Source organism: Stegodyphus dumicola, chromosome X2, assembly GCF_044657685.1.
Source record: "Stegodyphus dumicola isolate Sdum_Otavi_A_Nest chromosome X2, ASM4465768v1".
In the NCBI taxonomy this organism is placed as follows: domain Eukaryota; kingdom Metazoa; phylum Arthropoda; class Arachnida; order Araneae; family Eresidae; genus Stegodyphus; species Stegodyphus dumicola.
The window spans coordinates 199,711,353-199,735,361 of NC_140781.1; the positions used below are offsets into that span (position 1 = coordinate 199,711,353).

Consider the following 24,009-nt stretch of genomic DNA (forward strand, 5'->3'; position numbering starts at 1 on the left):
GCATGGAGTCGAAGAGACAACGTATGTTGTCTTGCGATTGAAGAATCCTTGCTTGTTGGATGACGTGCTGTAAATCTCGTCACTGCTAGGGCAGGCAGCAACATTTCAAGTGTTTCCGCACATACTCGATAAAATTAATGTCCGCAAGAAGGGCAAGCCACGGAACTGTCTGAACATGATGTAGGCTGCCCTGGGCAATCCGAGCCGTGTGCGGCGAAGCATTATCCTGCTGGAGTATTGTCACTAAAATTCCAGCCATGAATGAAAGCACACGAGATCGTAAGATCTCATTCACATACTACTAGGAGGTCAATGTTTCATGTACCGCATTAAAGCAAATCAACTATCGAAATGGCTCACTTAATGCCCCAGGGGATGCATCATACCATAGCGAGTTGGGGTTGTGTCACTGACCAGGGCATCACCACATCCAAACATGACAATCATCTCTTCCTCAAATGAAGTAGCACTTAGTTCTAAGCATCGCGCATCGCCAGGCTATGGCGTTACCCGTTATGTGAGATTGGTACCGCTGCAAGCGGAGTTGCAGGTGCTTCGATGTTAAAGTTAGCACATGTAAGGAACACTACAATTGCAAATTCGCTTCCACGTGGCGTCTGGAAGTGTTCCGTAGCACTTAGGAGTCGTTACAAATGTCTGTAGTGTACTAGTCCGTAAGGGCCGAGAACACTATTTTTCGAGCCATTCTTATTAGTGCTATTCCGATCCATATAGAGCCGTGCCGCGTTGTAGAGGTGCCGAGGCGTGTCCTATGCTTTTAAAACCATCGGACTGTATGGTCAGAACTAATTTGTACTCGGTTACTGGTAAAAATGCTCCTTTGAAACATAACCTAATATGTCTATCTCGTTTAATGATTTGCTTGCTTTGCTTTGACTGAAAATTGAATCCCGAGCTTCCCATTTTGCAGACGAGTTATGTGGAAACTAAGCTATCAGCGTGGATAGCGTGCTTATCTCTTACTTAAAGGACTAAGCATACTTTACAGCATTCTAGTATAAACATGATTTCGCCTCGCTAGCTTCTTTCGTTATCCTTTTCTCCGATGGCGTGGTTAGTCTTATATGTTGTAAAATTACTTCTGACATTGATGTACACAATAATACTCGATTACTTCTATTGCGTAATAAAGCTAATCGATCTTGTATAATAACTCGGCTAACCCTATTTAGAATCTGGATGTAAAACGTTGTTGTATTTCCTTTGCTCAAACCTTCTTTAACGCTTTTTTTTTTAAATTTCTTTACCTGATGTCACACTATATGAGAAAGATGGTATTGTAAAGTCTGTATATGCAGTTGAGCATTTTAAACACCATGCTTTTCTTTGAAAGCATTTGCCTTTTAAAATGAAGTTGAAGGAAACAATATCTTGATTGCGTTCATGCTCAATTTAATTCATTCGGTAGTCACACAAAACAAATCTTAGCAATCGGAAAAGTAAAAACGAAAGCGTATTTTATTTTTGCTGTTGTTGTAGCATCGTGCAATACTGTAAATATTGACAACAGAGCGAGTTTTGCAATGGAAAGCACGAGATGAGCGAGTTTTGGTTTCGTAAACAAGTCTGGGAAATCTTAATAGTAGGTTAACTTAATTTCGCATGGGAAACTTTAAACCATTAAATTTGCCTAGTGAATTCTTCTTCATATCTGTTGGAAATGTAATGCTTTTTTAATTTCAGAAATGCCGCTTTGTCTAGTACGAGTTTTTCCCATGGGACGCATGGGTGGCTAAACATTGGATGCCTAAACAATAAAATGGTCACCACTTCCGGCCTTAGGACAAAATAGTGCTCGTCATTCTGGGGGGGGGGGCTTTCAGTTCCGACCTGGGCTCGATTCTAGGCGAACGCGCAGGCTGCATGGGCGTTTTCGTGTTTTTGCCCAAGTGTACCAAGTGTAAGTCCTCCACGGAGGCATCCCTTCCCTTAGGCAGATAGCCGTAGTGTGCTTTACTATAATCAAATATACCAAACCAAACCTTCTAATTCTAAATTGAATTTATTTTCAGCACTGTGTATGACATATTTATATCTTCGATACTTCCCGTTGAGTTTTGAGTGAATTCTGTTGACGTATGACAGATAAAGAAATTAGCATTAGGGTCATAAGTGGAAAAATTCTTACTCACCCATGTGTTTTTCGTGCAGTTTCAGCGTGAATGGAAAGAAATTTGAATTTTCTATAAATGAATGTATTTTCTGTTTTCTTAGATCAGTATTAGGTTTCTAAGAGTTTCAGGTGACGTGGGTATTTACATAAACACTGTAATTTAAAAATTATCGCAGAATATGATTTCTAGATCGAAGATCTAATAATCTGACAAGCGAAAACGTACTTTATTTTTACTCTCATGAAAATATTTATGTTCAAATGATTTAAACTTGGCTTATAAGGCCAATCTATTGTTCCTTGTTGAAATATGCCAGATTACTTCATTTTTACATAAATGCACGATGAGGCTTTGAGAAGTTCGTGAACTGGATTGGATTATAGGATTACGGCAAAGCACGCGAGAGTTATCTCCCTTTAGAGGAGGGAAGATCTTCGTTGAGGACTTGGAAACAGGTTCATATCGACGTTACACATAAGAGACAAATTTTTTAACCTTGCCAGTAAACCAGCTAATCAAATTTCTACGTAAGTTTACAATTCGCGATCTTTAATGATGACAGTATGTTTTTTACCTTTTTGTCGGATATTTCCTTATGTAAAGTGAATATAAGCTAGTTTCCTTTAGGAAGACTCCCTTCTTAAGGTAAGTAGCCATCGTTGGCTTTGCCGTAATCAACTAAACAGCAACAAACTGTTTTTAGTTATATTGTGTATAGCGTAGTTTATTATTGCTTTTTTGGTCTATTCAGTTTATAATGAGTAAATACACCAGAACTTTTATTATTGTGTGCACACAGGCAGTATGTGCCAATAAAAAATTTAAAAAAAAAAACTGAAAGGTTTCAGATTTTAAATAACGTTCGAAAGTTTTTTCAACGTTTTATGTGTTGCCTTTATTTATTAAATATCATGTTTTACGTACTCAAACTACAAAATTCAGTTCAACAACAATATTGCAAACTAATTTTAAAATGCGCATATCTTAAGAATTTCCGATACAGTCTCGCGAGCATCGATAATAAAACAAATTTCAAATTCAAATTAAGGCTTCTACGTGCCCATATTCTATGGAAGATTACGCTATTTAAATTTTGATGACTTTAGGTACCGTTGTTATCACAGTGCGAGACACATATATACACTTATGCAAATTCTTCATTATCTAATTTTTTAAATATAAGACAGGGCGACATATGGTAGCTACGATTTGAAAAGTGATATAGCCTTTTAAAGTTTTCGACGCAAAATGCCAAAACGAAATTGATAGTTCTTCAGGGCAAATTGCCCCTTTGGACTAAAAAAACACGTTTTGTCTCAACACCACTTATAAACAGGGACTGAGAATGAAAAATAATGATCCAAAGCATCAGTTTAGAACAGAAAAGGAAATCAAGTAACTTTTTCCATGAAAAATAATGATCCAAAGCATCAGTTTAGAACAGAAAAGGAAATCAAGTAACTTTTTCCATGAAAAATAATGATCCAAAGCATCAATTTAGAACAGAAAATGAAATCAAGTAACTTTTTCCATTTAAAAACAAAAGAAAAATAAAAACATTCTATATAAGGGTTTAAAAGCGGCCAACGGTAAAGTTGCTGAACACTGATAATTCGGTCCGGGGTTCAACTCTCGGCAAAGGAGTTGTCTGCATAGGCGTTTTTGTGTTTTCCCCATGGGTAACGTGTATACGAGCCAGTTTCCCTTAGAAAATCATTCAGGATGGCATCCCTTCTCTTAGGCAGATAACCCTTCCCTACTGAGTTAAATAAATCCAACTAAGGGGTTAAATATCGTAATCTGTCAATGACAAGCAAATGTAAGAAAACAAATTTAATGTTTTTTTAATTTTAAAAACATTTGCTCCGAATAAAAATAAAAATATTATCGGTAATTCGAAAGTCCAAATTAAACGATTTTATATAAAAAAAAATATATTATTCTTTTAATTTCATTTTTCGGATTCTATACACATTAAATGAATTTAGTTTCATGTAATTTTATGAAATATTTCCCATTTCAAAATTTCCTATAATTCTTTTAATTTTTTAAATAGTTGTCTCTTTTCTATTGGAACCAAATTACGCTTTGTATGTTTTTTCCTCAAAATAAAAACTGTTTCACGTAATAGTTTCCGTGTATGGGATCTTAATTATATACAGGTGACAGGTGACGGAGGACGGGGACGCCTGATGTTTAACAGAGGTAAACAGGCATATGTCCCGCGCCCTCCCCTATCTAGTGGCAGCAACTCCCAGGAGCCTCATGAGGCCACCTTGGGAGTTTATTGAAGAATTTTACGTAATTGTACATGGCCATACAGAGGCGTCTTAGGAATACAGTTTTGATCGATAGGCGGATGATTTGTTACATCTTGGTTTGTTAGACACTAATTACAGCATATACATACACATACAAGTACATACACTTGCACATATAAAGATACATACAAAACACTTGTAAAACACATATAAAAGCACATATATAACACATATAAAACATGTAAGCACATTATATAAAAATAGAAATTAGATACTAGTTTGCACACACTTATACAAGTAAAACACATACTTATAATGAAACATATTTAAGCTAATATATAGTATACACTTACACTAAAGACACATTTAGATCACATATCACATGTAAAATGCGCAAATAAACATACATAAAGCATGCAGGCACACTGTAGAATATTAAATTTTGTTATTAGATGATACAGTAATTACAGATGAAACTTTACTCTGGAGAATACATTATATCAGGTACACAATACTTATTTAATATGAATAGATATGCAGCGCTTTTTATATACATAATGCTTACAGAATTGATACACAATGTAAAAGCAGATACACTATGCTTGTAAAGCATTAGATATTAGAATTTATACTGCGCACAATTGTACAAACGAAATAAGACACTATCTTAATTATATACACAAGGCTATTATGTGAAAAAAGCTTGTTTATTAATAGATTAATAATCACTTATTAAGAGTTCTGTGATTTTATTTCAGTTTGTGGCAGAGTTATTAGATGTTTATTTGTTTAAACATCTGAAAATTCCGTAATGCATTTTCTAAGTAAACAGAAGCTTGCTGTCAGGGATGTAGCTGAAGCTTTTGCCAACCGGGGTAGAGTCTGAGTTTGCTTCCTGGAGCAATGCTTGAATTTAGAGCTCCTCTTAATATAGAAATAAAAACTTAAAAGAACGTCAAAATAACATAAAGTAAATTAAAACTGTACGTTTATTTTTGAAGAATAACTTTAATTCCAACATTTAAAAACTTTGTTGTCGTTATTGTTTGCGAAATCATCGATGATATTATAAAGGTCCGAAAACTCTTCTCGCAACTAGCAACACTTACAGTGATTCTGAGGAAAATTCGTAACAGTATTACAGAAATCGGAGCTTTATTCAGAGACTGTGTTTCAGAATAATCTACAACAACACAAAAGGATTCCCCTTCCACCTTTCCTGTTTAGTTTCTGTTATCAATAACAGAACAGAAATAAAACTATGAAATAACGCTCTGATCGAAGAAATTGTCCTTATTAATACCACTCTGATCACAGTATACTTGATATTCGTAATTTTCATTCGAAAGCTGTGACGAAATAAAAAAATCTGATGTGTGCACCACATGACTTCCTTGTACGGAATATTAAATTATACCCATTTTTCTTGCATTTCATTTAAACTTATTGGATTAAATTAAATCTACTTCGTCGATAGCGCATAAACCACAATAGGATAGATGCACTCTTTAAAATTCATCATTATATTTGTTTACTATAGCGGCACTCTGGCCCTAGGTTCACTTAACAGCATTACATTTCATTCAATTTTTAACTCAGAATGCACAAAATTTATATCATCTTAAGAATTATCTAATCGTTCCCAAATGTTCTATTCAAATACTATAATAAATCTAAAACGACGTATAAAAGAAATTAAGCAAAGAACAACAACAAAAAGAAACAGTTTTTCACAGACGATTCAGTATTTCTCATTCAATTAATTCAGTTCTCACTTCGCGACAAGGAAAAAATACATTAAAACTCAAGATGTCTGTATTGAAAATTATAAACACTTATTTCCTCGAATAAATTCCAGAATCGGTTAAGTATGATTTTATTCGCAATAATAAAAGAAGGCGTTATCTTTGTTATTGCGAAGCTTACTTTCTCTAGATTGGCAACAAATTCACTACTCTGCTGTTTCAAATGTAAACAAGCAATGGCCGCATAAAAAAATTATTAGGCTTAGCGGCACTTAAACAACTTTTAAATTGTTGATAATTCTAAAAATGTTGCATACAGATTCACTAAAGGCATAAAAACCTTTACCGGAAGATAAGAACAATATAATTCAATCATTTTTAAAGCAAAAAATGCACAATTTACAAACATATAAGAATAAAGAAGCTGAGATCACTGAGCCGAGTAACAGAGTGGATATATATATATATATATTTATAGACTTTTGATGCGGCCGATTGCAACCAAAATACGAGGCGCACATCTACATGTTATAGCAGTCCTATATACAAAATTTCAATGCTCTGAGGCTACTCATTTTTGATTTATGCCAAATACGTACGTACGTATTACGTACGCACAAACGCCGCGGAAAATTCTCTTCAGAATTCATTTTAAATTAGTTTTACAATTTTTTTTGGGGGGAAAAGAGTTCTTTATCCTGCCCTTACGCAAAATCACATATCACGCAAATATAAGATATATATATATATATATATATATATACACGCAAATGTAAGATATCGCGCAAAAACATCGTTAAATTGCATTCGATAGCTGTGAAAATGGATATTTGCGTTGAAATATGATGCCTGAAACTTTTCGCGATTACAGTGCTTCCTGTTTACTCCGTACAAGGAAGTAAAAAGGATTAACACTAACCCCAATAAAATAATATTTCATATGAAACACACCTCTCTTAAAAAAATCAATCGCTCGAGGCGTACTTCTCTTCCCGTCTCCATCTAGTTATGCCACTACACTCTATATAGTTTAAGTACTAATATGCAACTGAGTAATATATGGTCGCATTTCAAATGGTATTCTAGAAAGATGAAACAGACAGAGTGCTTGTAAGAGGCATTAGCTTAATATGGAGTTATGAAATCAGATAGTGTATACGAGCCGATTTCTCCTTTAAAAGGCCTCCTCATTTAATAGGATTTTCTCAATTGCAATCAAAAAATTAATTTAAAAAATCAGGTGCTGAATTTTCAGTATCATTCGGTTGTCTATGTTTATTCGGTTTTACTTCCATGTATTTCAAAATTTCCTTCTGTGATACTTGGAACTTTAATAATCTATAAGATGTTTAAAAATGTTTATCTACATACAACAGGTAAACAGATAGAGTAGGATTTAAAACAAGTTGTCGCCGCACTCATTAGCTGCTGAAACTTAAAAAGTATTTAGAAATGAATTTTACTTCTTTTGAATTCTTCCTTATTTGTAAAATCATATAATTCGCTTCATCCTATGGCCACAAACAACTATGAAATAAAAGTTTATTGTTGTATCACAATTTTCGCGAAATAAATATTGCAGCAGTATGCAAATAAATTCAGTACAAAATAGAATTCACCGTCTTATCTAAGTATCAAAAATAACTTTGACGCTCAGATATTAGCAAGAAAATGTTCATATTTTCATACAAAAAGCTATGCGAAAAGTAATTGCAAATCCGCGCTAGAAGTGTAGTGGCGACACTAAAATAGAACTGTAGGGAGTTAGGCCGACTTCTCACCAATGTTATACATGGGCCGTGCGCATTGCACCCAAAATTAGAAAGGAGGGTATAAAGGCACCTTGCTCTGCTGCCAGTAAAAAAAGACTTACGGCAAAGAAAGTCAATGACTGATAGCTGATGAGCACTCATCTGCAGATCGAGAAGTCTTGAATCCTAACTTCATCGAGGCAAATTTTCTGCAGTTAATTAGCAATACATAAGCAGGTATGTATATTACCACTACTAATTATCTAAAATTTTTAAACATGATCACATAGGATGAAAAAAACTATAGAATTGCTTTGCTTTTATTACGTCTCAATTAAGGTGCCTTAACTTCATTGTTACAATTTTTAAAATTTAATTTTAAAAACTTCATTAAATATGCATATGGCATATGTATCTTAAATTTATTTGCATTTTCTCTATATTGAATTTTACTAATCTATTAGTCATTTATGTGAACAGTTTTTCATTTTAAAGCATTAAGATTGAATGAGCAAAGTTAATTCTATTAAGTAGTATCAAAAGCTACTTCCATCAACATGTTTGCTTTTATTTCTAAAATTTACAATTTTTAAAATTTAATTTTAAAAACTTCATTAAATATGCATATGGCATATGTATCTTAGATTTATTTGCATTTTCTCTATATTGAATTTTACCAATCTATTAGTCATTTATGTGAACAATTTTTCATTTTAAAGCATTAAGATTTAATGAGCACAGTTAATTCTATTAAATAGTATCAAAGACTACTATCATCAACATGTTTGCTTTTATTTCTAAAATGCATTGGGAGTGTATACATATATAAATATTTTCAAAATTTCTAATTTTTAATACGTTATTAATATACAAATTAAACAAATATTACGAAATACTGTCAATATAATTAATTAAATCTAATTAACTGCAAAAAATGTTATATGGAACAAGATAATAAAAGTTGTCAGTTATTAAGTATAAATTTTAAAATAATTGAATCCAGTTTGGGATTAATGATTAATAATAAACTACTTTTATTTTATGATTCTGCATCTATTTTTACAGTCTTTTGATATTGTTTCGTAATATTTTTTTACTTGTTATATTAATGAGGTATTAAAAAATTATAAATATTTGAAAGATTTTATATTGAGTGTTGCTGCATTTGAGAAACGTTTCTTCTCCTTTATATACCTACGAATATAATCTTATTTTAAGAAAATTCTATATCTATGTAAAGTAATTTGGTAAATTCGGTAATGGATTAAATGGTTCATTTAAACTAGTAAAAGAGTATAGTAAGTAAAGTAATAAAGTAGTAAAGGCTAGTAAAAGAAACTATGAACTAAGTCTCTTCCTCGATTCTTCAAGTACTTGATACAAATTTAGACGTGTCGCCAAAATATAATAGTATTTAATAAGATAAAGCGATATTATTACTTTATGTTTGTGTTCTGTTAAATAAAACTAAACGTTTCTCATTAAGTTTATTGAAAGCAATTATTTAGTGTGGGTTTTTTTTTTTTTTTTTTTTTTTTTTTTGACATTACATACTAAATCGATGCCTTTATCACGTTTTTACTGTGTCATACTAAAACACTAAGTAATACTAAATCATCATAAAACTAAGACAATAATAAAAACTACGATAGTAAAATATTTTTTACTTGGATATTTAGTATAGTATTATTAGATTAGATATTAGAAGAATTTATACAGTTTGATAATTGGTATCGTTTTCAAATCAGCATTATTTTTATAAAGCGCCTATTGTGTGAAATATTTTCACTTGATGGCAATTTTTGAAAGGCATTTTAGTATGTTGATTATTTTTGGATTGTTTTTTGAAAATGCAAATCAGAGTGATTGCACTTTCAAAATTAAAGTTAAAATTATTGCTTCAGCTCATATACACTCAGAAGTCATAATAGGTATTAAATGTATCCTACAATCTAATTTATTTGAAGCTTGTACTTTGGCATTTCAGTTTAATAAATATGCTTATTCTCCTTCTCTTCTAATATTTTATTCCTCTGCTCATTTTTATGTTGGGAATTACTTTTGCGTTGCAACTCAGGATTGAGAATACTTATTTTAAGTTGGATAGCATTTTAATGGAGTTACTGTGCTTACTTACTTAAGCAGTATTTCCAAAATAATGCTTAGTCACTGAAAAGAATATAAATTTTAAGGAACTGATAAAGCTTCACGAATAAGTTTTTTCTGGTAGTAATAGCTTTCAAACATCATTTCATGTGATACGGTTATACATTTAGAGATCGAAATTGCTTAATAATGTATGGTATAGTTTTATTAGCTGAATGTAATTATATCAATTCGAAGACAAGGGGGCAAAAACCTAAATGCACAGAAAAAGAAATTTAAATATAATCCATGGGGAGCTTTATCCTTTCAGCTTCTTTTTGCATTCGCTTAGATCATCGGATTCGAAAGCAATCCAATTAATATTTAACCGTTAAAAATGATAAATTACTGTTTAGATAGAGCTGTCATTGTTCAGAATGCCACACCCACAGCAAAGAGTCTAACAAGTTCAAATCAGAGCTCTTAGGCCTTAGCTGTGATTGTTTCTAAAAATAGCTTCTTCCTAAGAAGTATTGATTTGACCGTTTGCTCTGTGCGTAAGAAAATTCTCACATTGCCTAGTGATAAAGAATGAAGTTTAGCATATTTTATTCTAAGAAAAACCCTTATGATTAAAAAATTTATATTTATGAGATAGATGATGTCCGAAAGCAATTTTATTAGCGGCGCTTGTTTGGACACACATGTACCTTTCGAGGATGTCCTCGTGGACTAGTCAGTTTCACTACAGAGGCTCAATTTTCAGTCCTTAGGTACAACAATAAGTGTAAAATAAGATATTATTTGTAACTACTTTTTTGTGCCGAAATGCAAAGATTTAATTTCAAATCTGACAACGAGAGAGAATACTGGCGTTTTCTTTTTGAGTTTTCTGATTCCTAAATTGCGTCACGCCTCTTGTATGCATTAAGTAGTTAAACATCAGAACTTTGATAAGGTATAAGAGCTCTCGTGAGAAATTTTAATCACAATGTATCAAATAAACGATAAATTATGTTCAAAGTTGAAACACTGTGGCCATAGCAGCTGATAGCCCTGAATCACATGATCCCCATCTTAAATAGCTTTCATACAGGAAATGTGACATGTCACCAGAAAACAGAAGTCCGTATTTTAGGTTTCTCTGAGTTATTGTCTTTTAATTCAAACAATGATGAATTTGAACACTGCTCTCCCATTCAACGAATATTCGGCTTGCAAATTTTGAAACAGCAAGCATAAATACTGTTTACATGCCTAACGATTCAGAATCCATAATGAATCCATGAGTACAATTTAGAATCCATGAGTATTCACGAATTCCAAGTGTATGCGTGAATACAGCTTACATGCATTACGATTTAGAACCTAAAATTAATCCATGAGTACGATTCAGAATCCATAATGAGTATTAGTAAAAACTTTGAGTCCATAATTGAGTTTACATTCTTGGTTTGACAATTTCTTTATGGAAAACAAATGTATATAATGAAAAAATAAATCGAAACGGTCTTCTTGGATAAGATATCATAATTGGCGTTAATACATGGTTTATTGAAGCCATTGTCTTGGATCTCATGTCGTTAAGCCAGTGAGTATAACTGAGTTTTATTAAATCTAATCTGAGGGTTATCACACTTTCTGACAAAACATTTTACCTCTAACTGAATTTACATAAAAATAGCTGTATAGACTTACAAATTTTGATCTTATCAAGGTTTTTTTCAATTTCACTTTTGAATACAGAATTTGGCAGCTCTAGAATAGTCAAAATTACAATCTGTGACGATAGATATATTGCGTTTGTATCTTTGGATTTGGCCAACCCATAAAACATAAATCGACTGTTTTATTGCTGTCTTGATAATTGGCCACTCTAGCCACTCTGGCTCTTTCCTGATTTATAAGAAATTTTTCAATTGTCTTCAGCAATGGTAGTCATTGTAAATGGAGACTGCAGAATCTTATGAGATGAAAAAATTTCATTATTACTTCACAGATGCGAATTGAAAGCAGGGTCCCGTCACCCACGCGGCTTTCACAGACTATTCGGGTATAGTCCGGAACACCCAACTATCTAGACCAGCGGTTCTCAACTTTTTGACTAACGCCTCCCATCTAAACAAAAATTGAAAAACTTAAGTACCACCACTACATTTTACTATGATTATTTTTCAATTTCTCAAGAAAAATATTTTAAAAAACATTTTGCAAAAAATATTTTGCAATTTGCACAACCGATTCGCTATTTCTATTAAATAGGCACATATAAAAAATATTAGATTAAAAATTGATTACCATTTTAATTATCAAAATTTAAGGATGCTTTTCCGTTCTAACGGAAAGATTGATTGTTTCTTTTAATACTGGCATACAATTACATAGAATTTTTACTAGATAGTAAAATTTTATACCCTAAGACGATTCGCGGTAATTAAGTCAATTAGAATGCAATCACACCGCTTACTCGAAAGCGAAAATACAGAAAAGGCAAAATCAAGGGTTAAATTCATCAATTCTAATGAGAATGCACTAGCGAAGTAAAGCACTACGGTTTTACATAATTTCTGAGTAAGCTACGAATTGAAATAATTCTTGCATTTAATCTTGTATTCCAAATTAAAGTTTAACTTGAAATTAATGTAGAGAATTACTGAGAGAATTAGATTTTTGTAGCGTAGTTTGCTTGAGATGATATCAAGTAGTTTGCTTGAGATGATACTTGGGGTCACGTGATACGATCCGTGGAATCAGGATGTTGAATCATGAAAGCATAGTAAATTCTTAGATTACTGTCTTTTTACAAATTTATTGTCGTTGTTTATTGTATTGGCATTTTACAACATTTTAAACCATATTAAAATGTTTATGTCTTCAAAATAAAAAATTCTTAGAACTAACATTCGTTAACATTTTTTTATGTGTATACTGTATGTTGTCGTTAACAAAGTCTGCTTGGCGAGATTTGCGCCGGTGAAACGGAAAAGTACCAATTTCAGTTTTAAGACTTTAATTCTAAAATTTAGTCTGAACTTGGGCCTGTTTAAGAGAGATCAATTTCCTTTGCCTGGTCTTATTTCACTTAGTAAGCCGTAAATTATGATCCACTTAATTTTTTATCTCTATTTATTTTTCAAACATAACATGAAAGAAAATTCTTTTTCACACAAATAGGTTGTGCGAAAAGGCAATAAAAATTTAATAGCTCTATTTGAAATGCCTTTAAATTCTTTTTTTCGGTTCGGCCAAAAGTTAACAAATGTGTTATTTTTGAAATATTCAGTTCAATCTTAGGAAATATCTATCCAATTGTTCTTTTTCTTCACGAAATAACATTTCAGGTACAGTTGAACAAAATGGATTTGTAATAAAATTTTCTTTTTCCCAATCCTCGGGAAAATGCATGTTAAAATTATTTATCAATGGAAAATAATGATTTTTAATGTCGGATGCTAATTCTTCTTTTATTTTAAAATTATTTTCGGTTAGAAAACTTTCTAAAAGTGGTGAAAAGCTTAAAATATTATTGTCCAATTCTTTGATTATTAACTCGAGTTTTTTACCATTGCATTTGTTTTATCTCTAATGGTACACAAATTAGCAGTTTGCATTTGTAATCCTAAAATTAATTTATTTAACTTATATCAGAAAATATCAGCTAAATAAGCTAAACGCACGAACCATAATTCACTAGATAAGCATTTTTGCAATTCAAATTTTGAATCGCAGAGGTAAATTTGAATTTCTGATCGGACTTCAAAAGGCAATTTAAAACTTTGCCTCTGGATTTTAGGAAAAAAAAGGCAATTTAAACCTTACTTCGGAATATAACAAAACCGTTTCATGTTCACTGTCCATCTCTTGGCAAAAAGCGTAAATATTTTTGAACTTATAGCTCAGCTTTTAATAAAATTAACAATTTTCACTGCTTGGTTCAAAATTTTTTTGTATTTCCAGTTGTTGTTTATGAGGTTTTCGGGATTGTTTTGGCTACTAAAGCTTCACAATGAATGGAGCAGTGAGTAAATTTAGTTTCAAGTGCGACTTTCTTTATTTGAGAAATAACGCCAGAATGTTTTCCTGTAAAAACCCGAGCTCCGTAACTGAATACGACAATGCGGCTTACTCTAAAGGAATATCATTCTCAGACATAAAATTGTCAATTACTTCGAAAATTTCATTTGCAGTTGCTGTATCAGGAAGAGATTCACAAAATAAATACTCTTCAGCAATTCGTTTATCTTCTTCTTGGGGAATGACTCGTGTCCCGTAATGAAACGCGTTAAGAGAGGGTCTGAGATCAGTCTATACGTTGTTACTCTTTATGGATGAAATTGTGAAGTCTTCTGCCGTGGGGAATGGTATCCCATTCTTCCTGCCAATAAGACATGGCATCCATTCATATTCTGCGTTTAACACAGCTTTTCGGTAGTGGGACCTCTAGCTGTTAGGCTTCTGGGTCGTGTGCAGCCTCTTTCGCTACTGCGTCCGCCTCTTCATTCCCCTGATGCCCGACGTGTGCCTTTATCCAGGCGATATGAAGAGGGGACGTTGGTACTCTTTTCCTCAGAATTTCCTGAATTTCACCTATTAGGCTATTTGTATGAAATGCGTTTCTGATGATTAGTTCACAGGATATTATTGTGGTTATTAGTTCAGAGAAGATTAAACACACAGTAAATAAGCTTTGACATAAAAGTTACATTATTTTCAAAATCGTTCCTAATTTAGAATCAATGCGGCGTCAGGTAATATTAAACTCATATGCTGTATTTTTCTTTATATCCGATCTAACGTCATCCTTTTTTAAAATTGCGTCTTTAATCGCTATAAGAAGAGTCTATGAAGGGTTTTTTTTTTTTTTCCCTGACATGTTGGCTCTTAATCAAATGGATGTGGAGCGTCTTTCGTTTGACAGCTGAAGAAAACAATAACTTTGATAACTGATTATTTGAAGGATGTGTATGTTATAGCACTTAAGAGCCACTCTCTGCACTCTTTACAGCAAGATTTGAACTCGTGATTTAAACTACTCTTCAATATTGTATTGGTATATTTTCGTGAATTTGGCTTTATTACATTCAATTAATTATTTATAAAGCTTTATACAATCTCTTTTAACAAAAAAGTCTCAATGAAACGTACCTCTTAAATAAGTAAAGAATAGAAAAATATATCTACTTCTGAAATTGTCAGCATTTTTATAGAGTTTAACACTGTGAGAAAACGATATAAACTGTCAGTCTGCTAATATGCGTTCTGTGTTTTAACCCCCAATCGCATTTCGAAAAAGAAACTCTTCAAAAACATTCCTGAACCTTTTTTTTTCCATCAGCCAAAGAATACAATGTTTATGAACCTCTTCCTGAAAATGTATATTCTTGTCAGCGGATTATTCCATTCTTCTCTGCCAGCTTAATATCCCAGCTGGCTAAGTACTTTTTTTTTCATTATTTTTCAGATACCCCCTGCATTGTTTACAATAATTTCACATAAAGTCGGATTTGTGCTTTTGGACTCATGCCACTCTCCGTAAACCTCATTCCATCAACTTTTATGATGCTTGCGACTTTACATTATGCTGATGACGACGTTGCTTATCGTTCCTTCTCTTGCTAGACGGTTCTGGCATTCTTGAAGAAGAGGCCCATTTCAGATTGTATTTCCTCTTCGTATCAGGATGGAGATGGAGTTCTATGACCAGCTTTGGCAGTTTATTTCTGTTTCATGAACCATTCTTTTTTAACCTATGACTGAAAGATGTCATCTGCAATATTGTTTCTGAAGGAGCTCGTTATGTATGTGGTAGTAACTCTAATGCTTAAATCATCGTGAGTTAAACATTTTTGAAACGTTTCCTTAAAAAAATTCCATAATGAGATTTTTTAAATTGCGCAAATCGGATAAAGCATTTTCATCCCTTGTTATTAATCGTCTCCCGTTTAACTAAGGAGTGAAATTTCAGAGGAACTATATACAGATATGGGAAATGATAACATGCCAAACAAAACCAACAGTAATTAGAGTAGATTTTATTTTAGCAGAGCATTTATACAAATATTATCGCTTTCTTCAAAAACCCCACCAGCGGCCGAGTAATTAAAACTGTTGAATACTAGGAGTTCGTCCCGAGTTCCATCCCAAGCGAACGGGCTGGCTGCATGGCTGGTTTCTGTGATTTTTCTCATGTGTAACGGGAATACAAGCCAGTTTTCCTTAGAAAATCCTTCTCGAAGCATCCTTACCCTTTGGCAGATACCCTTCATGCGCTGTGCCATATTCAAATAACCCAACCAAATCTCCGCCTAGCAGAAGATGGCAATAGTGTTTGAATCACTGAAAGCGATTCTGCTAAATAAAATATAGCCAGTTATTGCTGGTTTACACAGTCAGTGTGTACTTTTTGAGGTAGTACAGCTGTAACTAATAAAATTTTTGTTAATTATAATTTTGGATAGGTACTTTTTGAAACAAAACTGCTAACTTTTTTAATTTTATCCCTCAGGTTTCCTTCTTTTCTTTTCTAAAACGGAAACAAAGAATTCTGATGTGTACAATTAATCTTCCAGCACAACCATAAGACTGTACGTGTTAAGACTTTATTTTGAATTAAATGCATCAAATGTTTTTACAATATTTGAGGGGAATATTTTAAATCTTTTCAAGCATAAAATTTAATAAAATGAAGCATTTCCCTTAATCATGGTAATAAAAAGTGCACGCTGATTAAAAACAAATATTGCTCACTGTAAAGCCTTATCTCGTGTACTTTACTGAAAGATTCATTAGAATGATTAAAAATAAACATAAAGCTGAAATAGTCAATTTTTCCTAATATTACTGTTTTTTTCTTTTTTTTATTAATTAAAATAGCATTAAGATATTACTTGATGATTACGGAATTCATAGCTAAAAAAGTCCTAGCATAAACTCAATATAGTTTTAACAACTGAACAATCTTTTAATGTACTGCTTCTCCTTATTTAGTTACGCAGTATTACATACTGCATCATAATTTCAAAGTTTCTATTATAAAACAATCCTGGAATACGCATGCGGAAATTAACAGCGTAATCAAAGCTTTCTTAACCAGCGTAGTCCAAATAAAGCAATTTTCCTCCTTTCTCCGTTATCTTCAAGTTACCGCGTGTATTATAAGATTGAAGTTTATTTCAAAATTGTTATTAATGTATATATTTTTTTTATTTAGACTCTATCATTGTTATATATGCAAATTGGATAACTTGGCCAGTGAAGTGAAATTCCTCCGTAGGGGAATATGAAGCAATTTTGTGATTCCGAGTGAATGAACTTGGATAACTTATAATGGCGAGTCATCGACTGAGGGAACCTACGCAACGAATATAAGCATCCGACACGAAATCGCGGGCAATATTCACATTGCAGAGCCTGGGAAGCCATGGTTTGCATAGGCAGTTAAAGCGACCTAAGGTCGATCGTTTTTTAAACCGCTCTGTCGTAACCATTGTTATTGTCCAATGTCATAATCCGCCTATACTGCGATATAGCTTTAGTTAATTTGTGTTTAAGTTCAAAATATTACAGCTGACGTTTATTTTTAAAAACGTTTGAATGGTTTTTATGTATTTCTTAAAATTTTCTAATTTTCCCAAAGCAGCTTTAATAATACCCCTTAAAACGTTCGAAAATCTTTTCCTAAACTTTTAAAGGATCCGTTTTATTTTGGGGAGGGCGAAGAATTCGTTTGCAAATTCTTAATATTCACATTCACGCACTTCCCATCCTAAAAAGTAACTCTTCCGAGGTGCCGTTACATTTATTATTGCCTTGAAAGCTGGTGCTATACTGCGCAGAATACCCAGCGTAACTTTTAAAAGGTCGAATTGTCATTTTTTTCTTTTTTTTTTTTTTTTTTCTTTTTTTTCTTTTTTTTTTTTTTTTTTTTTTCGAATTTCAAATGTAATATAAAAGTACAAAAAACTGCATAATGCTGCGTAATGTACATCTTAAGCCCACGAGAAACTGTTTTAATATAAAAAATTAAAGGAAATTTCATTACTTTAACCCTTAAAAGAGAAGGCTGTTTTTTTCTCTTAAAAAGCTAACAAATTTTACATTTTCTGTGATGGTCGATCTATGTGTTGTGATTCATCTCACTTGTCTAACAGTAACATCTAGTCAATTTCATAAATTTTATCGTAGTGAGGAGCGCAGAACTATGACTAGCATGGGCACCTTCTAGGTGACACTTCAACTTGCCCAGTTCCATCCAGTTTTCAAGGCAAATCCCCCGAGGGGGGAGCGTGTCCAAGGTATTCCGCTGCCGCTTTCCCTACCACCAAACCACTCGTGGGGACAGTGTAACCTATTGCAAAGGCAAATTTGTGAGCCTTCTCCGGGATTCGAGCCCAGGCCCAGCGATATGGCAGCCAGCAACACTAACCAGTATCCGGATTAGCACATCTGGTCAGACTGCAAAGGGTGATAACGATTAAAGCGTTCATGCTTAGACTGAATTAGATTTGGATTATTTAGATTATGGAAAAATACTTGAGGACTATCTGCCTAAGGAGAGGGATGCCTTCATGGAGAACGTTTGAGGGACTGGCTCTATTCAAGTCATACATGGGAAAACCATTAAAACTTCCTTGCAGCCGGCCTTTTTAATGGGATTTGACTACATGTGACTACTACTTTTTTAACTACATGGATTCAGCGTCTTTCTCCTTCGGTCGTTGATGGACCATTCACGCATAGAAAGGGGCATACGGTAGAATATACAAATATAACGAAGATAATTTATGAATTGTATGTGTATTTAAACATTAAAAAGAATTTTCCTATTTAAACTCTTTCAATGTTCTGCATTTTTAGTTATATATAGATATATATCTTAAAAGTTAGAGTGGGAGGTTTCTATTCATCTATTAGCAGCAAGGTTAAAAAATGCTGAACTTTACCTCCAGAAAGCATAATTTTACATTACTATCTACCAGCTGTCTCTAGAAAGCATAATTTTACATTACTATCTACCAGCGTTTTAACATGGTTGTACTGTTTCTGCCCCTCAGACCCATCTTTAAAAAAGAAATTATATTCGCATAACGATTATTATGCTGTAATGCTTTCTGATGTTCAATAAAAAGTAGAACTTCGTAAAACACTGCTTTATTCTAGTAGTTTGAAAGTTGCTGCCCTAATCCTTATTATTCGTGTGTTCCTTCATAAATTTGCCAGCGGCATAAGATCTTTAATTTGTCCCTCAAATTAAAATTGTAATAGTGGTTTCACAAACTAGTAACTTTAAAAGCAATAAACATACGTCTTAATAATTAAATTTACATTTTAATTTAATAGTGTATCTCATCGATGTAATAGGCACGTAATACACCTCTTTTATATAATTTATCTAAATTATAACAAGTCTAAATGATATTTCTATGAACACTTGTAGCATTAATTAATAAAAAGGCTTGTCGCTATACATTATTACTTTCTTGCTAGAGAATTATCGTTTGCGCCAGAGAATTATCGTTTTAATAATTTACATACTTGTGTCGTATTTAGACACCTCTTTAATAATTTACATACTTGTGTCGTATTTAGACACAAGTATGTAAATTTAGACACAAGTATGTGTCGTATTTAGACACAAGTATGTAAATTATTAAATTTCTTTTAATATCAGCATCTGCCCGCCAGCAACCGAGAGGTAAAAGCCACTGTACATTGGTTGTTCGGTTCATGGTTCGAGTTCCGGCAAACGGGTTGGCTGTATGTACATTTTCGTGGTTTCTCCCATGTGTAACGTGGATACGAGCCAGTTTCGCGTTCAGCATCTTCCTATATATTGTCAATATGATGCCATACTATCGTTTTGAAATAAACAAATCATAAATTGTGTATGTTCACCGTAATGCGTCTAAAATGAAGTATTAATTAGATTTAATTAAGAGATAGCTGTTAATAATTGCTAGTAAGTATTTGTTTTAAATTAATTTTTGACAATGATATTATGTTCTTTCGTGACCCAGAAACACGTGTAATGAAATTTTACAATTGTATTACAGACAATACTTGTTTCACTGATTTTTTGCCAGTATTTAATGGCTACAAAAACTATGATGTAAAATTTTGCATGAAATTTATTTATATTCTTTTTCGCCATAACTGAAATCAGATGCAGAGCATTTTCACATGTAATCTAAAAAAGCTACTTAAAACGGTTAAAAAAGTATATTCAGATCAAATATAAAATTTTATATAAGAGTTGTAAAATTCTCAAAATTTTATGTTTAGCGGTACAAAAAAAAAAAAAAACACCGCTCAATACCATAGGTATAGAAATAAATATATATGCTTATGCTATACATAAGTGTATAGCCATTGAGCAAATTCTGTGATTCAAAATTATTAGTTAAGCCTTTCTCTTAAAGGTTATTGTAACATATCAATAGCCCATATATAGGGTAATGTTAATAAAATACGGTGCTTCTCTGTTACAGCGGCTCCCAACTTGGCGATTTTAGATTTGCGTCAGTATCTCAACTATAATTTCACCAAGCTCGTGAAGCACGAATGTAAAATAGACAACGCAATATATAATAATAACAATAACACTTACACGTCGTTTCCTAAGAAAAATTTTAAGAATCCTTATCCTTATTCTTATTATTTTATCGCATGTAATTGTTCCAGACCATTTCATGAACGTCAACTCGTCTGCCCAAGACTACATAAATCTAATAGCTGTGACGAACGGTAGTCTGGAACCGCTAAACCAATTTCCAACACGGAGGCTTTCTTCTTTTTTCAGTTTTTTCACTCCGCACCTCCAAATAATGGTTTCATCGTTAACATAAAGTTTCATGTTGTGGTCATTAGCTCACACTGATTTGTCAATTAAAATACCTTTTTTTTTTTTTTTTTTTTTTTTTTGGAAAAATGATATGCCCACCAGCGGCCGAGCGTTAAAGTCGCTGAACACTGGTAGTTCGGTCCGAGGTTTGAATCCCACGAACGGGCTGGCTGCATGGGCGTTTTCGTGGTTTTCCCCATGTGTAACGTGTATACGAACCAGTTCCCTTAGAAAGTCCTCCACGAAGGCATCCCTCCTCTTAGGCAGATAGCCCTCGAGGCTTTGCCATACTCGCGCACACACACACGCACACACACACACATAATTAAGTAAACCAAATCACTTGAAAAATGATATGGTATCCACCTCATTATTTGGTAAATTAAAGATTGTTGACATCATATTCACAAAAAAAAGGGCAAGGAATATATTTTTAAATAAACAATGCAATTTCGAAAACCTCATGAAAAACGAATAATATAAGAACACGCAGGGAGAGCAAAATATAGCAAGGTGCTAATATACGATCGCGTGGGGATGTATAAAAACCCGCAGCCGGCGTTAATATACGATCACGTGGCGAGGTATAAGAACGCATAGTCAGTGCTAATATACGATCACCCCGCCAGTGAGTTTTGCAGAGACAAGGTGTCTCGTTTTATTAATCTGAAGTATTCGCATCATTACAGTGAAACTATTACGAAGAGCCGTGATGTGAGGCCCCCTAGTGGGATTCCGTGATAAGCTCTGGTAAGAGCAGGATAAATTCCTACTGAACACCAGCATAAGCAACCATAGCATCAAATATACGATCACGTGGCAAGGCATAAGAACACGCAGCCGGTGATAATATGGTATCCCTTGGCGAAGTATAAGAACACGTAGCCGGGGCTAATATACGATCACGTGGCGAGGTATAAGAACACGCAGCCGGTGCTAATACGATCATGTACAGAGTTATAAGAACGCGCAGCCGGTGCTAATGTACGATCACGTCGGGAGGTATAAGAACATACAGACAAATTTTGACAAGCTATCTCGGCTGATTGGCAATTCAATATCGGGAGCCGCTAATAACAAAGGAGTACCTTAAAATACTCTTTGTCATCTCTTCAGAGAAGTTTAAAAAATATACTAACAAAAATCTGTTGTCATAAATTACTCAACTGCATTTCAGTATAAATAAATCTTATCTTATCAATTAACTTTTCTGATTGTTACCTTCGTTCGTGTCGATTATGAATTTTAGAAATACAGCTTTCAGAATGTTTGAATTTCTTTCATATAAGATACTTTTTTTTTTTTTTTTTTTTTTTTTTTTTTTCAATTCTTGCCGAGGAGTCACATTATGTTACCGTTCCTTTCAGTGTTTTGAGTGATAAGAAGATATATCTGTATCTGCTGTTACTTTTCTGTATCCTAATTACCAGCAACTGTCATGAAAGTGGCCTACATCAGAAGAGCTGATTATGAGTGAAGGTTCAGTATACCTTTTGAATTGATGTGCGGTATTATAATAGCTTTTGAATTGTGTAATTTGAATTTCTTGCAAAAGGCAAATCTCGTGCATTATATTTAACGTTGTTAAAGTCTGGAAAAGCACACATTTTCCAAATATGGTATATTCAGTGTTTTGATGCTGCGAAGTACAATTTATATTGCCTGTTGTTTCTTAAGTTTGATAAATTAAAGACATTAATTAAAGACTCATACATTTTCTTCTTTGCAGGCCGTTATTTAAACAGTTATATTTAAAAACTGTTTAAAAGTCTTGAGTTATATGGATAGTTCAAAAAACATTTTTTTTCTTCTAGTTCTGTGACCCATCTTAATACTATCTTTAGTATTCTGAAAGACGGTATACAGAAAAGAGTTACCACAACTCGTTTCTCCGTATTTCAAATTCTTGCGAAGGCATTTTAAATGAGCTAATAGCTGAAGTTTTGAAAGCCAGAAGTGAAGTCTTGAAATCTTCTATAAATTTACATTTTGATTACCTGTAAAAATGTAGAACTATTAAACTGAATTACATGCCTTTTGTATGGTCTATGAATTTGCATTATATTGATTATGTAGTTAAAAATATAAAATATCGAACTGAGTCATACCTTTTGTATGATCAATGAATGCATATTTTGATTTATATAACAGTATTAAATTCAGTGTCATGCTTTTTGTGCGACCCGTGAATGCATATTTTGATTATATGGAAAACAATAACACTATTAAAATGCACACATATATTTTGTACAATACCTTTAACACCCAATAAATTGCTGTAAAACCTTAAGAAAACTGGACAAATGCAGCGTAATGTCTTTAAATGGCGACGAATCAAGTTAATGTCATTACATGTCAACAGTAATCCCAGAATACGGCAAATATGATGGGAATAATATAAATGCTTTATCTGTGAAAAGAATTCGTATCAATTTTTTATTATTCTGAGTCTAAAATGATAATTTAAACACTTGACATACATATAACTGTCACTGAATCTAACATGCATTCAGACTTTCAAAAGTAAACAGGCATTATGATAAGTCTCTAAGAAAGGAGAATAAATTACATTTCTTTGTTCTTTGAACGTATTTCGAGCTAAAATATTGTATAGTAGAGCTTGAAAATAAATACATTCTTCAGTTTAGGAAGATTAATAGGCAAATATTTTTGCAGTTATTGTCAAGTTTTTAAAATCTCAAACACCCAGCTAAAAATAAGTGACAATATTCTTATAATTTTGTTCAGATAAAACTTTATTGTGAAACTTCCAAGAGTGAGCAATTGTTAAGTCTTCTCATGTTTGCTAATCCTCTACGCTAGAACCCCAAATACCTGGTCTGAGTAAGGTTGAAGCCCATCCGGATATTCTAAAATTCCGGATAATTGGGATTTTCTATATATCATTAAGAAAATTTTATTTTTTCCTTCATCGTATTTTATTCCGACATAGATTGCGCAGTTAAAAGCAAAATATATTACTTCGTAAATATAAATACAAAATGTACATTTTTTTAAACGAAATTAAGCACACGGAACCCATTTCTATTTCAACTAAAGTGAAACAGAGACATTCATTTTTAATTACGTAAGCTCTAAAAGTAAATGCGTAATGATGTTTTATTTTTACTTATCGAAATTAAAGGGAAAAAAGTATTTTTTCTTCTCTTGAATCCATTAATTTTTATGGCT

The 24,009-nt window shown here is 32.9% G+C and overlaps 1 protein-coding gene across 8 annotated transcripts in view; it reads left to right on the forward strand.

Annotated features, from left to right (window-relative positions):
• The window catches only part of LOC118187932 (low-density lipoprotein receptor class A domain-containing protein 4-like), a 365,193-nt gene that overhangs the window by 110,879 nt on the left and 230,305 nt on the right, over positions 1-24,009 (forward strand). For 6 of the 8 annotated variants that reach the window (XM_085809234.1, XM_085809233.1, XM_085809238.1 and 3 more), the window contains one exon: positions 22,185-22,296. The exons of the other annotated variants lie outside the window; for them this stretch is intronic. Coding sequence is in view for 2 of the 6 variants with exons in the window: in XM_085809238.1 (XP_085665364.1) it covers positions 22,287-22,296 (10 nt within the window). In the remaining 4 variants the exon portion in view is untranslated. The remainder of the gene's footprint in view (positions 1-22,184; positions 22,297-24,009) is intronic. 8 annotated transcript variants of the gene reach the window in all.